The 17140-nt window shown below is 43.9% G+C and overlaps 1 protein-coding gene across 1 annotated transcript in view; it reads right to left on the reverse strand.

Moving 5' to 3' along the window:
* The window catches only part of LOC126188553 (uncharacterized), a 59482-nt gene extending 44772 nt beyond the window's left edge, over positions 1-14710 (reverse strand). The window contains exons 1-3 of the mRNA XM_049930153.1: positions 14530-14710; positions 14050-14429; positions 13806-13961 (exon numbers count right to left, since the gene is read on the reverse strand). Of these exons, the coding sequence (XP_049786110.1) occupies positions 13806-13961; positions 14050-14429; positions 14530-14710 (717 nt within the window). The remainder of the gene's footprint in view (positions 1-13805; positions 13962-14049; positions 14430-14529) is intronic.
* Positions 14711-17140: the final 2430 nt, after the last annotated feature.

Consider the following 17140-nt stretch of genomic DNA (forward strand, 5'->3'; position numbering starts at 1 on the left):
GCGCCTGCGATGGTGTACTCAACGACGAACCTGGGTGCACGAATGCCAAACGTCATTTTTTCGGAAGAATCCAGGTTCTGTTTACAGCATCATGATAGTCGCATCCGTGTTTGGCGACATCGCGGTGAACGCACATTGGAAGCGTGTACTCGTCATCGCCATACTGGCGTATCACCCGGCGTGATGGTATGGGGTGCCATTGGTTACACGTCTCAGTCACCTCTTGTTGCCACTGACGGCACTTTGAACAGTGGACGTTACATTTCAGATGTGTTACGACCCTGGCTCTACCCTTCATTCGATCCCTGCGAAACCCTACATTTCAGCAGGATAATGCACGACCGCATGTTGCAGGTCCTGTACGGGCCTTTCTGGATACAGAAAATGTTCGACTGCTGCCCTGATCAGCACTTTCTCCAGATCTCTCACGAACTGAAAACGTCTGGCCAATGGTGGCCGAGCAACTGACTCGTCACAATACGCCAGTCACTACTCTTGATGAACTGTGGTATCGTGTTGAAGCTGCATGGGCAGCTGTACCTGTACACGCCATCCAAGCTGTTTGACTCAATGCCCAGGCGGATCAAGGCCGTTATTACGGCCAGAGGAGGTTGTTCTGGGTACTGATTTCTCAGGATCTATGCACCCAAATTGCGTGAAACTGTAATCACAAGTCAGTTCTAATACAATATATTTGTCCAATGAATACCCGTTTATCATCTGCATTTCTTGTTGGTGTAGCAATTTTAATGGCCAGTAGTGTATTATTGTTATTATTATTGTTATTACTATTATTATTTTGCTATTATTATATAATATTAATTTATTTAATATTCGTTTATAGCAGCCTTCGAAAATGTCACTTCGAAAGTCCTCCATGTGGTGGAGTGATCAAGTTGCAGTTCATGACGGTTGTGTGAGAGACGTTAGGCGTGGCAGTCGTATATGTGTGTTGCTGGTTCGCATGGCTGTGTCTCGCGTAACTCAGTTTTTAACTGCAAGTTGGAACCGACTCAGGTCGCACTACGTGCAGTGACCCGCGTTTCTACATAACGATCGTGTCCCTACGTGGAAAGAACCTAAGGGAAATTTACAAGACTTTGAGAGAGGTGTGTCGGAATAGTGTAGTGTAGTGTAGTGTAGTGGATCTGCTCGTTTCCATCAAGGTCGGGTAATTACTGAGGAGAATCCAAGAAGTGGAAGGCCATCAACTGATATAGACTACACCTCTCACGCTATTCTTAGAAATATTTTCAGAGAAAATAGACGAAAAACATGTGAGGAAATTGCGTAGCAGATCAGAATGTCTGTCACTACAGTTTACAGACTCATAACTGAATAAATAAAAATTAAAAAACTTGCTACCTGATAGGTTCAGCGTGATCCGAGTGAAAAGCAGCCAGCAAGTCGAAAAATAATCGCAAAAGAATTGCTTCGACGTTATCGAACCGAAGGAGAGCAGTTTCTGAAAAATTTTGTTGTACTTGATGAAATTTGGATGTGATCTTTTGAGCCAGAACTGAAGTCCCATTCGTCGCAATGGGAGCAATACGACTCTCCACCCCCGAAAAGATTCCGCTACCAGCAATCAGAGGTGAAACTGATGATAATTTTTGCGTATATATGACATAAATTGAGTAACAGCTACAAATATAGTGCCACAGGGAACGTCTGTAACACGCACGTACTATAAGTTGCTCCTGGAAAATGTTTTGCGCCCGGAAATTTGTCATGGAAGGCATGACGGGCTTGCAGCAAGTGTCCTCATTTTGCACGATAGTCTAAGGCCGCATATTGCCCTACCAGTGAGAAGAAAGCTCGACAAACGTAGATGAGAAATACTTTCCCATTCACTATACAGTCCTGATATGGGCCCACCAGACTTTGATTCGTTTCCCAAATTGAAGGAACGACTCCGTGGAAAACGTTTAGGTGCAACTGATGAAGCTTGCAGGGCGGTGACCCAAGTTACCAGACGCTCAACAGTGAAGGTGCGCTATCCAGAATACAGAGGCTGCCAAAATCTTCGGAGGCTGTCATAAGCAAGAACAGAAATTATACGCTTAGGTGACAAGTTATGGTATTCCTGCTAATATTGTGCCGTACCTCATTTTGCCCAGAGTAGTTCAGCAATTCGACGTCGCATTAACTCAGAGTCGTTGGAAGTCCCGTGCAGAAATATTGAGCCCTGCTGCCTCTATAGCTGTCCATAGTTGCGAAAGTGTTGTCAGTGTAGGATTATGTGCACGGACTGGCCTCTCGATTATGTCCCATAAATGCTCCATGGGATTCATGTTGAGTGATCTGGATGGTCAGATGAGCGCTTGAATTGTCATCCATAAAACTTCTGTCGTCTTTTGGGAACATGAAGTCCATGACTAGCTGCAAATGGTCTCCAAGTAGTCAAACGTAACCATTTCCAGTCAATGATCGCTTCATTTGGACCAGAGGACCGAGTCCATACCATGTAAACACAGCTCACACCATTATGTAGCCGCCACCAGCTACCAGAGGGTCTTGTTGAGATCTTGGGTCCATGGCTTGGTGGGTCCTGCGCACTCAAAACCTACCATCAACTTTTACCAAATAAAATCAGGACTTGTCTGACAGGGCCACAGTTTTCCAATTGTCTAGGATCCAACCGATATGATCACGAGCTCAGAGTGGCACAACAGGCGAAATCGTACTGTTATTCGTAGCAAAGGCACTCGCGTCGGTCATCTGTTGCCATAGCCCATTAACGCCAAATTTCACCACACTGTCCTAACGGATACGTTCGACGTGCGTCCCTTATTGACATCTGTTGTTACTTTATGCAATGTTGCTTGCGTGTTAACACTGACAACTCCACGCAAACGCCGCTGATTTTGGTGGTTAAGTGAAGGCCATCGGCGACAATGTTGTCCGTGATGAGATGTAATTTCTGAAATGTGGTGTTCTCGGCACACTTTTGACTCCGTGTATCTTGGAATATAGGAATCCCTAACGATTTCCCAAATCGATTGTCTCATGCGTGTAGCTCCAACTACCATTACGCGTTCAAATTCTGTTACTGTTTCTTATTTTAGAACTTTTGAAATGACTCTCATAAAAGTGGTGCGCGTATGAAGAGTGTGAGTGAGCCTCGGTGATTGATATAGTTGTTTTCCGGTTTTTATAAGGAAGGGAGCGACTTAATGAACGAACATTTGCCAGGTGGAAAGACGTCTCGTACCAGTATGTGGAGACATCAGCTAGCTGGAGGCAGTGTTCGATAACGACGTGAACTTTTCGAGGTTTTACAGAAGATTTAGACTGTTATCCTGTTTTGTGTTTCAAGGGAACATTATAAACCATTTACAGGCGGATTAGTGAATGTTATCAACGCTCGTTTTCCAATCCAGTTGTCGCCTTTGGGGGCCTTTGAAAGTGCATTGCAAAAAAGAATAAAAGGGTCACTTCTTTAAAATCTCGTCATTTTCCCCCATTGCGACGCAGGTTTGAAATACAACTTTCCTCTGTAATGGTGCGAAAGCCTGGCGCCCTGCGACGTCATCCTCGTGCCCGGACGCTTCGAATAGCAAGGTGTCGACACAAGTGGAAAAAAGGGTAGAGCTCAGAAATTCACGTGAGGTGTAAAGTGGGTTAAAGATTTCGACATAATACTGCCCTACGCGCCATCATGGATGTGTCACATGATGGGAAGGTCGTCTTCCCCCCCCCCCCCCCTTACCAACATCTCTCCCTTTCTCTTGATGCCTCTGCGATGGACGTCAGAACACAGACGCCCAACAACGAAACCACGCGGGCCGAGGGCCGAGGAAAACGCTGCAGACACGCCGCCGCTCCGAATCGTCACAAAAGGGCTCAGGAGGCAGCATAAAAGGCGGCAATGAAATCATCCCTTCCCTAGGGGTGTATATTTACGCCCATTCCGCGATCGAAAACTACAGTTTGCATTACGATATGCAATAGAATGACGATCTCGACAACGTTTGACAGTGCTGACGACCCACGATTCAATACTTCTCTAAGACATGTTGTTTTGTAGGGCGGACAACCACAGCCAAACTTCCACTCTGTATACCTGAGCAAAAATTGTAGCTGTACTACAAAGGGATCAGATCACGTCCGGTGCAGCTACAGCCACACGATGTTCTTAGAGAAGTTTTTACGAAGAAAATTCCGCACTGGCTGTATCATTAACTTTTATTAAATCTGCGACCGGTTTCGCATCATTTATCGGTGCAGCTTGGACGGTCATTGCCGCTCCCATCATTTAAAAAAAATTTAAAAAGATTTTTAAAAAGGTTTTTAAATTTTATCTACCGCTTTCACCAGATGACGGTATATTGGACGTAAATGGCGAGGAGTGGCTACAGGGCAATGATCAACATCACCATGTTATAAATAGCGTACATTGCCTGAGGATGCATCGATAAGTGGTGCTAAACCGGTCGCAGATGTAATAAATACGTTGATATAGCCAGTGCGGAATTTTCTTTGGAAAAACTTCTCTAAGAACATCGTGTAGCTGTAGTTGCACCGGACGTGATCTGATCCCTTTGTAGTACAGCTACAATTTTTGCTCAGGTATACAGAGTGGAACCACTAGGGACGTTATGTCATTCGACGAAATCTGATCTGAACATTATCCAAAACAGCAACGGATGTTTATGTTTTTCCAGCACTCCTACTTCGCATCTTTCTGTGATATGGTCGCGGGGCAGGAGGGGTGGGGGGCGGGGGGGTCGTGGTGCGACGTTGACATGTATTTGAATAATGTGTCAAAGGAAACCACTCACACCCCTATTTCATCAACACCCTCCGTGCCACCCGTGCACCTTTGTTGAACCTTTCTTTTAAAAATCTTCCTGAACAGGGAAAACTCTTGACCAATTCCTGGGCACCTACGTACTGGCAACCCTTTCGACACCATTCAGCTGGGTCGAGCTATGCTGCTGCTCTGGCGCCTGCCTGCAGGCATGCGGAATCTGAGGGGTATCGAAGGGGTTGCTTGAGTGCCGGTGCCATGGAATCGATAAAGAGTTGTCTTTGTACAGGTATATTTTTTAAAGTGCTCAACAAAGATGTATGAATGGCGCTGACGGTGTTGGCAGCCTGGGGGAGAGGGGAGGGAGGAGGAGGCCTTAGAGGGACCCTTTGCCGTTTTATTCATACATGTCTCAATGTGATCATATCAAAGGGGGGCACAAAACAAAAGGGCTGAAAAATCATAAACACCCTTTCCTCATAACAGAGCAAAAATTGTGATTGCGCTACATTAAGAAGGGGTTGCAACCCCACGATGTCCATAGCAAGAGGTTGAATAGTCGGAGGTGTAAGCAGTGTCAAAGTTTATCAAGAACATCATTATGATGCACATCGCGCTGCAAACTGTCGTTTTCTACCGCAAAATGTGTGTAAATGAACACTCCAAGAGAAAAGGTAGATTCATTTACACCCTGTATGCCATCTCCTGGGGCCCTTTTGTGTCGATTCTGAGCGGTGGCGTGTCTGAAATGTTTTCAACGGCCACTCATAAGAAAACCGCGTAATTTCAGCGCTAGGTGTTGCGGTCTTGACATCGACCGCAGAGGCATCAATGTGGGTACGGGGAGGGAGGTGACGACCTTCCCATCTAGTGAAATGTCCATGGTGACGTTGAGCAGAGTTATGAAGAAGTTTTCTGCCAAAATGACGCCAACAACCCATCTTACACCTTACGTGAGCGTCTGTGCTCTGGCCTTTCTTTCGCATTTGTCGACATCTTGCAGTTTGAAGCGCCGCCGACCTTGAATTGAATGTCGCAGGACGCGATCCTTACGCTCCATTACAGATGAAAGCTGTAGCCACATTTGAGCAGAATTTCAAACTGATGTGTGTCTGGTATATGGTGTGTCAGGTGTGGTATGGTGTGTAATTTGTGCAGTGTGTGTTATGTTGTGTATTGTATGGTGTTATTTGTGGCATTCTGCAGTGTGTTTTACTTGTATTTTATATTTTTTTTGTGGGTGGTGTATGTAATTTGTGGTGTATAGTATGTGTGTTGTAAGTGGTATGTTGTCTGTTGCTTGCAGGGAATGTGCTGTGAGGTATATGGTGTGTTTTGTATTTTCAAGCATCTTCCAACTCTCCTTCCCAGAGGATAACGAACTCGTGCGCACACACACCTGGCTGCCCTTGCATTTCGTCACATCTGTGGGACACACTCTCCTGTAAACATGTGCATGTTGTCGACTGGTGTGAAATACAACAATAGCTGTAAATATCCCAAAGCATGACAGACGAATGAGGAAAATGTGCTACAGGACCTCCTCGACCAATCCGTCGCTCATTAAACTCTTTTATTTATAGAAGGTGATTATGTTAAATTGGTACAAACTCTATGAAGCGATCCCTGAGAGAATGAAGAGCGAAAATAGTCATATGGACATAAGACCGGAAATATGTTACATCAGAGGTACACCCACGTCAGTGTGGAGATAAAAGGTCTTCGACAGCGTAGATTTCAATGATTCAAAGCACTCATAAGAACACACCAAGCAAGTTGGAATGTTCTGCCTGTAGTAACGTTTTAGCCGAGTCCTCAAGAGAACAGTATTTGTTGTCGCTCACTGATGCCGACTCACTCTGGTGTGGAGGTGTGCAGTATGACGCAGCGCCGAGACACGATGGCCCAGTATACCAGCCTGAAACAGGCTGACGTGATCTGTACATATGGACAGGCAAATGGCAATGGATGGTCTACTGCACGACGAAATATATCCCAGCCGACAGCAACTGCACAAAAGACTGTTTACGACAGTGTTTCGCCGTTTGTTATAGGCTCATTTACTGGAATAGATAACCACGAGAAGTAGGTGCTCCCAGTACATACATAGGTCATGGAGAAACAGGTGGTGAACACTGCAGATTATGACCCTGGTATCAGCACCAAGCAGATGGCCCACAAGCATTCTGCACGACACCTGCCACTACGTGTACCACTGAAAGGAGGCTTAGAAAATGAGGCCTCCACGGTGACGGTTTTCTCGCACCTGAGACATCTCGAGACAACATTTACCATTCTCGATGGATCGGGTGAGGTGGTCCAGTCGCGAGGACTGCCCTGTCGCCAGATCTCAATCCTTCAGAGTTCTGCTTGTGAGGGACCTGATGAAGTCCTGTATGAGGAGCCCTACATACATTGGAACAACACATTCATATTACCCGTGATGCCATTCGGTTGTAGGATGACACATTGGAATGTGAGCGTCAGGCACCACTGCATCAGAATGAGATTTTCACTCTGCAGCGGAGTGTGCGCTGATATGAAACTTCCTGGCAGATTAAAACTGTATGCCGGACCGAGACTCGAACTCGGGACCTTTGCCTTTCGCGGGCAAGTGCTCTACCAATTGAACTACCCAAGCACGACTCACGCCCCGTCCTCACAGCTTTACTTCTGCCAGTACCTCAGCTCAGTTGGTAGAGCACTTGCCCGCGAAAGGCAAAGGTCCAGAGTTCGAGTCTCGGTCCGGCACACAGTTTTAAGCTGCCAGGAAGTTTCACCACTGCATCATGTTTGCGCATGCTTAGAGACCTATGGGATCCCACTTCAAACACCTCTTTTCATCATAGTATGTTGTGCACTGCATTGTACCGTACAGGCTTGATGCGTTAAGAAATATCCTGTAGCATAGACATGATGCATTTCTGTCCAAATGTCGGTACAATCTTTTTTGTTCCTTATCCTTTTAGGGATCGCTTCCTGAAGTTTGTGACTCAATTTAGCAAACTCACCCTGTGAACTGTAGTATGAGGCTTAGAAAATGAGACAGTGCCTCGACGTGTTTAAATTATTTGAGTTGTCTTTCTGAAAGAATATCGTTTTACAATAGAGCGGGTAATTTGGTGCAGATAAATGGTGATAGCATGAAAGTTATTTGTCCGGTAATAAGTATGGCTCTAAGAGTCTGCCAGTTACAGTTTCTACCATCACATCCATACTGAAGAGAACCTTATGGCTTGCTTCCGTGATTGCTCTAGGATTTCCATCTGACTATGAATGCTTACTGTGTTAATTTATTATCCCAGTCTATGTAAATCCCACCTCATCTGTAAATAAAATGCATGCTGTGAACCACAGATCATGAGCTCTGTCTTAGAATCTTTTGGCAGGACTGTAATCTGGAATGCTGAGAACTCGAACAGGCAAGATAACTGAAGAGGAAGATAAAATTAAATAGTATCGTATCTACAACATCACCTATTATAGACATATGAAAGTGTTGTAAAGGTAGTAAGTGGGGAAAACTGGAATAAATCTTGGAGAACATTCACACCTGGATGTGGTCTATTTTATTATCCCTGTATCTAGCAGATAACATTTTACAGACAAATGTGATATATGAAACGGACCTGTAAATTAGTCAAGAGAATGCCCAAGTCCACTGGAAACAGACATATTTACAGGTAACAAAGTATTTGGCTATGAAATATTAGCATAAGGAGCAAGTAAATGAGTGTATACTTTACTCGAACACGTGGGCTTCAGTTGCAGAAACAAAGACAATTATCCAGGGCATTTTAATAATCACCCGAAGATAATGCTCGACAGAAAGCTGCCAAAACAGGTAAGTGCAATGCTTCCAGCTGAGAGGGGTTAGCCGGCCGGAGTGGCCGTGCGGCTCTAGGCGCTACAGTCTGGAGCCGAGCGACCGCTGCGGTCGCAGGTTCGAATCCAGCCTCGGGCGTGGATGTGTGTGATGTCTTTAGGTTAGGTAGGCTTAATTAGTTCTAAGTTCTTGGCGACTGATGATCTCAGAAGTTAAGTCGCATAGTGCTCAGAGCCATTTTTTGAGAGGGGTTATGCAAGTATTATGCAAGAACAGATGTTAAAAGATTGTGTAGATATTCTCGCACTCGTGGGTACGAAGCCAAAATCCATTGACAAAATACCGAGTTCTGGTTCACACGAGCCGTCAATGAAACGAATCACTTTACCTTGTGTAAAAGAGATCTCGGAAGTAGAATGAAGCTAACACAAAAATTATAACATCAAACAGATCCCTAAGCGAAAGAACATTTTGATTTTGTGATCTCACCAATTAAAGCAGCATACCGCTTCGTCTAGATCTGCATCCACAAAGTTCCGAAATTTCACCGTAAGGATTTGAAGCAAAAACCAGCCCTTTGAAATATTCACCGGCCAAACCCCGATTGGCCGCAGCTCCAAAGAACAAGACGTTACTTTCGCCCTGCCGCGTGTCAGACCAAACAAGTCGAGCAAGGCGTAACATAAAATGACACACACGCACATCTTTGGAACTCTTCGCATATAACAACTTAGGCTAAATAATGAAACAAGGCGAAAATAAAACCACGTTTCAGTAGTCTCTCAGAATGTAGTAAGACTGCCTCCTTCCGCAGCTCGTGGTCTAGTGGCTAGTGTTGTTGCCTCTGGGTCACGGGGTCCCGGGTTCGATACTCGGCCGGGTCAGGGATTTCCTCTGCCCGGGGACTGGATGTTTGTGTTGTCATCATTTCATCATCAATCATGAAAGTGGCGATATTGGACTGAGTAAAGATTGGGGATTTGTACGGGCCCTGATAACCGCGCAGTTGAGCGCCCCACAAACCAATCATCATCGTCATCATCATCATCATCTTGAATGTGCTTATTATGCCTTACTGTTATTCAGGGTATTTCATAATTCTTATCACAGATCTCTAGGCATTGTAGAGGGAACATAGTAGATAAAGTTTTGATAAGCAATCCATGTTTAAAAATGTATCATCTGGATATAAAATAATTTTGAAGACCGTATCATTTACAAATCTGCCGCTTCATGCAACGCACACAAACAGAAGAGGGCGCCGTCGTCAGTCAACATGACATACCATTTTCGTGCGATTGCATCAACGGTTGCGATAAACTGGTTCGCTACCAGGAGGGTTGACTGTGGTGCTTCACTGACGCGCCGCACTCTCGCCTTTGAAGAAGACGTCCTTCGTCACGTAAAGAGAGCCCTGCGACGAGTACTCAAAACACTGTCCGTGCCGTGGGCTGCTGTGGACACACAAGTCAGGGCCCAATGTCTTCGCTGTGTGCGTTCGGCGAATCGGGAGATTTGTAGGTGATCCGACCTTTAAACTCACAAGGGGCAGTGAAAAGAAACCGAACACCCGCCACAGTAGGACCATGGAATGATTCCATTCAAAAGTAATCACCGCACACGTTGAGACATTTATCCGACTGGGACACGAGACGATCAATTCCTGTTTCGTGGAAAACGATCGGCCGCTGACGGATCCACAATCGCACCCATTCTTGCATTTCCTTCTCCGATTGAAACCGACCTCCTCGCGTGTCTTTCCTCAGGTCACCAAATACGTGAAAATAACACCGTGAAATTAAGTAGGCGGTACGGAGGATGATACAGTGTTTCCCTAGAAAATCGCTGAAGCGTAACCTGAGTCCTACTGTTTCTGTGCGATCGAGCGTTATCGTGCAACAGTGTGTGTCAGTCCGACATCATTCCTGGGCGTTTCGACCGTATGGCGCGTCGCAGTTTCTACCAAGTGTCTTCATAGTGCTGTACGTTGACTGTGGCTCCACGCTCGAGGAACTCGACAAGCAGAGGGTCCCTGCTGTCGAAGGTCGTCAGGATCTTACAGGAACTTGTGTGAATACCTTTGGATTACTTTGGCGGGGCAGATTGCGTTGTTTCCACTGTTGGCTTTGCTGTACGCTCTCGGTATTCCGGAAACATCCTGTTGCACCAACTGGTATTCGGACGAGGGCTATGCTTCAGTCATTTGCCTGGGAAATATTGGAAAATCCTCCGTGCAGCCCAGATCTTTCACCGTGTGATTTTCACATCTTTGGCGACCTGAAGAAAGACCTGCGTGGAGCTAGAGTTCAGTCAGACGAGGGAGTGCAAGAGTGGGTGCGATTTTAGATCCGTCAGCGGCCGACCGCGTTGTACGAAACGGGAATCGATCGTCTCCTCTCCCATTGGGGTAAATGTCTTTATGCGTGCGTTGATTACTTTTGAATAGAACCATTTGAAACATCCCCTTAGAAAAATTAAGAATGACAGTGCTGGTAAACCTCTTACGTTATTTGATTTTCAAACAGCTGAGCAAAACTGAACATACTCAGACATTTTTCTCTTCACTTATTCTGATCAACAGTAAACTGACACACAATATTTTTTTTTTCTTTAAGCGCAACGCAGTCTGACTTTCAATAATCCCTACAAAAGAATGGCCCTGACTAACAATAACCTATACCTTTCATGAATCACTTACCTCACAAAAATCTTCGTTACTCGAACTACTGCAATACAGCGTGCGCCAGTACTGCTAGCTCAAAATGGTTCAAATGGCTCTGAGCACTATGGGACTCAACTGCTGAGGTCATTAGTCCCCTAGAACTTAGAACTAGTTAAACCTAACCAACCTAAGGACATCACAAACAGCCATGCCCGAGGCAGGATTCGAACCTGCGACCGTAGCGGTCTTGCGGTTCCAGAGTGCAGCGCCTTTAACCGCACGGCCACTGCGGCCGGCAGTACTGCTAGCTAAATAAAAGATTCTAACTACTAAAGGCACTAACTACTGATAGGTATAGTTAGCAAATGAAAGAGTTTGATGGAGAACAAACAATTTATCTACCTTAATAGTGTTCAAAAGTTATTATATATATATATATATATATACCGAGTGATCAAAAAGTCAGTATAAATTTGAAAACTTAATAAACCACGGAATAATCTAGAGGTAAAAAATTGACACACATGCTTGGAATGGCATGGGGTTTTATTATAACCAAAAAGAAAAACAAAGTACTGCTAGACGCGTGAAAGACCTCTTGCGCGCGTCGTTTGGTGATGATCGTGTGCTCAGCCTCCACTTTCGTCATGCTTGGCCTCCCAGGTCCCCAGACCTCAGTCCGTGCGATTATTGGCTTTGAGGTCACCTGAAGTCGCAAGTGTATCGTGATCGACCGACATCTCTAGGGATGCTGAAAGACAACATCCGACGCCAATGCCTCACCATAACTCCGGACATGCTTTACAGTGCTGTTCACAACATTATTCCTCGACTACAGCTATTGTTGAGGAATGATGGTGGACGCATTGAGCATTTCCTGTAAAGAACATCATCTTTGCTTTGTCTTACTTTGTGATGCTAATTATTGCTATTCTGATCAGATGAAGCGCCATCTGTCGGACATTTTTTGAATGTTTGTATTTTTTTGGTTCTAATAAAACCCATGTCATTCCAAGCATGTGTGTCAATTTGTACCTCTCTATCTACATTATTCCGTGATTTATTCAGTTTTCAAATTTATACTGACTTTTTGATCACCCGGTAGATATCAGTTCATGACACCCAGTCTTACAAATTTCCTTTTTCTTACAGACACACGTCCAGAACGTCCGCTCTCAAAACTCTGCCACCTCTCACCCCACATCCACCCCTGCTGGCGGCTCACCTCCAACTGCACAACGCTACGCGCCAGGGTTGAGATATCCAGACAGCGCGATTCTCGTACCAACCTCATGAAATTCTCGTATTTTAGTAAAAATACTCGTACGTTTCGAAAATTTTTGATTCGTAGTATATGTATATAGCTTTACAAAACCTTATTTACAAATTAATAAATGTATGAACAAGAATTTGTAATTATGAAACAAATTCGATGTCTACATCTTCTTCCTGTTTCGTTTTATAAAGAGTGTCCGACGTCATTTTCTCGGACATTTGGTGTGTTGGCTCAAAAGTTACAAATGTTCCGTTGTTTCCTGGTCGTTCTTTAATGCATTCAGAGGCAAGAAGTGCTCCATTCAGTGTACTGGTTTGGAGTCTGTTCCTAATTTTGGTTTTCATGAAGTTTATCTGAAGTTGAACATGAAACTTCAATAACCTGACAAGTATGAAATCATATTATTAACTAGTTATTAGCTTCATTGCTTTACATACCTTATAAAAAGCTCTTTCGCAGTCTGCATTTGAATGAGGTAAACTCAAAATTGAGAGAGCGAAAACGCTCAATTCCTTAAATTCTTCAGATTCGTTATTTAATATATTCCACATTTTGTCCGGTGATTGTTCCTTTTGTAGTGAGTCTGGGAGACAAGCCAAAACCAGAGGGAGACGCCTCCACTGGTCATCTGTAGTTTGTGCTAAATCGAGGTCTGAGGGAGGAATTATACGTGGCAACAGTTCCATTAAAGGCATGAGTGAAGGTGTTGTATTTCGGAAACTTTGTGACAGGGCATTTGTAGGTTTGAGTGCCGCTTGTTTGGACAGCACTTTATCTTCCATATCATACCGTAATTTGATCTGGCACGAAGCTGTCTGTAATATTTGAGAATTATTAGCTCTCATTAGGTATGCCACACATAAACACACAAATGTATAGAAAACAATAAAACACAAATTATTTATGATTTCAGGCAAACGAGGTGCACTCACCACAAGAAAGTTCCTGCATCGATCATAAAAATCCTTGATAAGATGTGGGTGATTCCTTATCTCTGGTGTGCCAACGTTCTTCAGAATTTTCACACCCAAACACAGTTGTGAATCTTCCAGATGATGAGGTGCATTTTTTGGGTCAACATCACTGAGCTTTTTCCCATGACATAAGTGCGTTTCATGAAATACAGAAGTATTTCTGTATAGAGAGCTCTAATCTTGTCATGAAGGTCAACAATTACTACTGCTCTAGACTGGAAATACTCGTTGAAAGTAGTAAATTTTGGTAGAAACCACTCTTAGAACATATAATACATTTTTGCAAATGAGTCATGTAAACAGTTAAAAACTTGTTCAGCACTTAGAACTCGCTTAGAAAGCCATTTTTGGTTAAAAAACAGCATTAGAGCATCCCAGTTTTCCAGCACTGTCCTAACAACCGCGATCATTGACAGCCAACGTGTCTGTGAAGGATGTAGTAATTTGTGTGGTTCCAAGTTTAAAAATACCTGGAATAAAACATACTCGTAATGTTTAGCCTATTTCCACACGATCGGACGTAAAATAGAGTCTATGAGATATAAAATGTTACAATACCTGAAATTCCTTGAACTCTGCCTGCCTCTTCGCACTGAGTTTGAAAAAACCATAAATATTCCCCGCGAGGTCCTCACAAGTTCTTGGAAGGTTCTTGCACGCCTCGCTTGCGCATATATGCACCGAATGACAAACACACTTCATTACAAAAATTCCCGGGCAGCTATCTCGGAATCTGCTTGCTACAGAATTACGAACTCCCATCATAGTATTGCAACCATCTGCTCCAATGCCAATAATATTGGCAAATGGAATGTTATGCTGTTGAAACCTTTTTACTACACCATTGTAGAGATTTTCTGCAGTAGAAGCTTTCTCAACATTTAAGTCTCCATCTTCATAAACTTTATATAGCTCCCAAAACTTACTTTCAATACAACCTGTAAAAGGAGAAGTGATGCAATGTGGTAACTTAACAGGAAAATTTATTTTAGAATTAATTTGGTTATTATTTCAAAACTAGCTCTTATTATTACTCACCTGAATCTTTGTCATAAAAGCGGATCGCCACGCAGGATTTTTTCACAGTTCCGATATCGGTGGACTCGTCCGTCATTATGCTAAATTTGTTGTGTTGTAGTTTTTTAGCCAACACTTCTTTGTGTGACGTACCAATAACATTAGAAACAATGGCACGTGCTTTGTGCCGTTTAAGAGTCATTGCCCTTACAATATACGAGTCTGGAAAAATATCTTTTAACAAACCAGATAAATGGTCAGCAGCTAAAAGTGCCACATTATGTTCTGCTAAGAATGCTGATAATTTGATTCCAACTTAAGCAACCTTCCTCTTAAATGGTTGTGCGTTTGTGACAAATTGAGCAACTGAAGGCTGTCGCACGGTAGCAGACTGCACCATGTTTAGGTGCTTCTTACTTCTGGAATGGTTTTTAATGTTCTGGGTTTCTGAAACCATGCTGGTATTGCAATATCTGCATCGCGCCCTGAGCGGATCACTATCGTGCACCAGCCAGTTACGTAAACCTGGCATATGTAGCCACTCATCACGAAATTTTTGTTGTCGATGGACAGGCCGTTCTGTCTTCGAGATTTCACCTCTTTTTAGACGTTTTTTCTCCGGCGTGCACGAAAGTTTCGTGCTTGTGTTTTCATATTCACTGTCACTTCCCATTTCTCCACTCACAGTAACACACAGTAACCCGAAACACTTACAAAAAGAAACTACACAGTAAATGAATTCAGCTAAACGTACTCGTAATGACTATACGCGAAATACGCATTGTTAAGAGTATCGTTTGTTGAAGACGAAACAATACCGTCTGATGAAATGTCTTTCGTTTGTACTTCACAATTCCACAGTATTGTAGGGTAATTAGGTCTACTGTTAATTGCTTTCCAATAATATTCGATTAAAGTTCCATTTAGTGCTTTGAGATTCGTTGGCCGCTCTATTTCTGAAACTTAACAATTCGTACTGGGTGAAATATGTCATGCAAAGCAAAGTGATTCGTTATTGTTAGCTTATTTAATTTATTTTCCAGGGCCAGGCTTTGAACTAAGCCTCATTCTCGACTTTAATCGTTTTGTCATGTCGGTTGTTTGGCGCTCTCTCTCCTGCCTGAAATTTATTGATTGACAGAGACTGCACGGATTCGTAACAGTTTCTAATCATTTTAAAAATATAACAGATGAATTGATTATTTTCCAAACAAATGTGTATAATGTATATTTGGTAAAAAATTTGGACCCGCCTCCATAGCCACACGACTTGGTGTGGTGTCACGAGCCACTAGCCCTCAACTACGAAGGTTCGAGTTCCCCCGTGGGCATGTATGTTTTTGTGAAGTCTGTAGACTAAGTTAGGATAGGATAGGGTAGAGTAAGTCGTCTGTAACGACTCCAGTTATCGATCGGATTAAACGCTTAAAAAAAAAAGTTGTAGGCAAAATTCTCGTATGTTCGTGTACGATATTCACTTTTGCCTCGTACATCATACAAATGACGAAATTCTCTTATGCGTAGGAGAATTCTCGTACATATCACAACCCTGCTACGCGCTGTTCACATCCAGCTGCTCAACACTACAATAGCAAATATTCCAACAATGCAAACCACCCACAGACTGCGCATAGCACAGTCAGTGATTTTCATACAGAGCGCTACGTGGCGTTAGCAAAATGAAAACCCTATTGGTCCTATTGCGGCGTGTATTCGTTTCTCATTTCACTCCCCCTCATATTTCACGTTCAAACAGTGCATTTGCGGACATGGGTTCCTTACCAAACTTTATCTAATGAGTCCCCTCTACAGTCGCTAGAACTCTGTAACAGCAATCCTGAAACACCTTGAGTACGCTTTTTTCGGCACATTTTCTTATACCCTTCAGTTTAAGGCGCTTGTTGCAGTCGAATGGCGTTAATGTTTTTATTGTATACTGTTGAGTCGTACAGGAATGAACAGTTCCTTTTTCGCCTTTGATTATTAACGGTCCTAGCGTACAGCCCTAGGGAAAACCACAGCTGGCGCAATCTTTGTGTGTGCCGGAGAAAGAGTTCGACAACGTTCATAGAGAGTCGCCCCTTCCGGAACACTTGTTGTTAACGGAGGAATACTCCGACAGGAGACATTAATCTTGATATCCGGCGCCCCCTCCGCGTCATCTCATCTCATCCCGCACCGCCTCGCCCGGCTTCGCCACATGACGTGTTCCCCAGCACCAGCCTGCTCTCTGCCGTCTGCGAGCAGCTGTATACGCCGCCCTGCCGATTGCTGAATGACATCACTGAAGATGTACCGCCGAACTGCATCGGCGGGCTCCATCTTCTTGTCCACTACCAAGCTGCAGGATATGCAGCGAAATAAACAACTGCTGATGTGCGCTTACCTTGCGAGGGAGATTACTGAGGATTGAGACAATGCCGCTGGATCCCTCTTAACCCTCTGTGGATGAACTTAACAAATTTGTGAAGCTTCCAGTACAGTTGTATCTGTATAGCGAGAAGCATTTTCTCGTAGTTGTCACAGGTTTGCTGATAGTGATTATTAATTTTATCAGGGCTTTCACTGTCTTACCCACCTCATCTGGACTATGTACCATGGCCCTGTCCAATACGGCAGTATTTTTACGAGC

The sequence above is a fragment of the Schistocerca cancellata genome, chromosome 5 (assembly GCF_023864275.1).
Source record: "Schistocerca cancellata isolate TAMUIC-IGC-003103 chromosome 5, iqSchCanc2.1, whole genome shotgun sequence".
Lineage (NCBI taxonomy): Eukaryota > Metazoa > Arthropoda > Insecta > Orthoptera > Acrididae > Schistocerca > Schistocerca cancellata.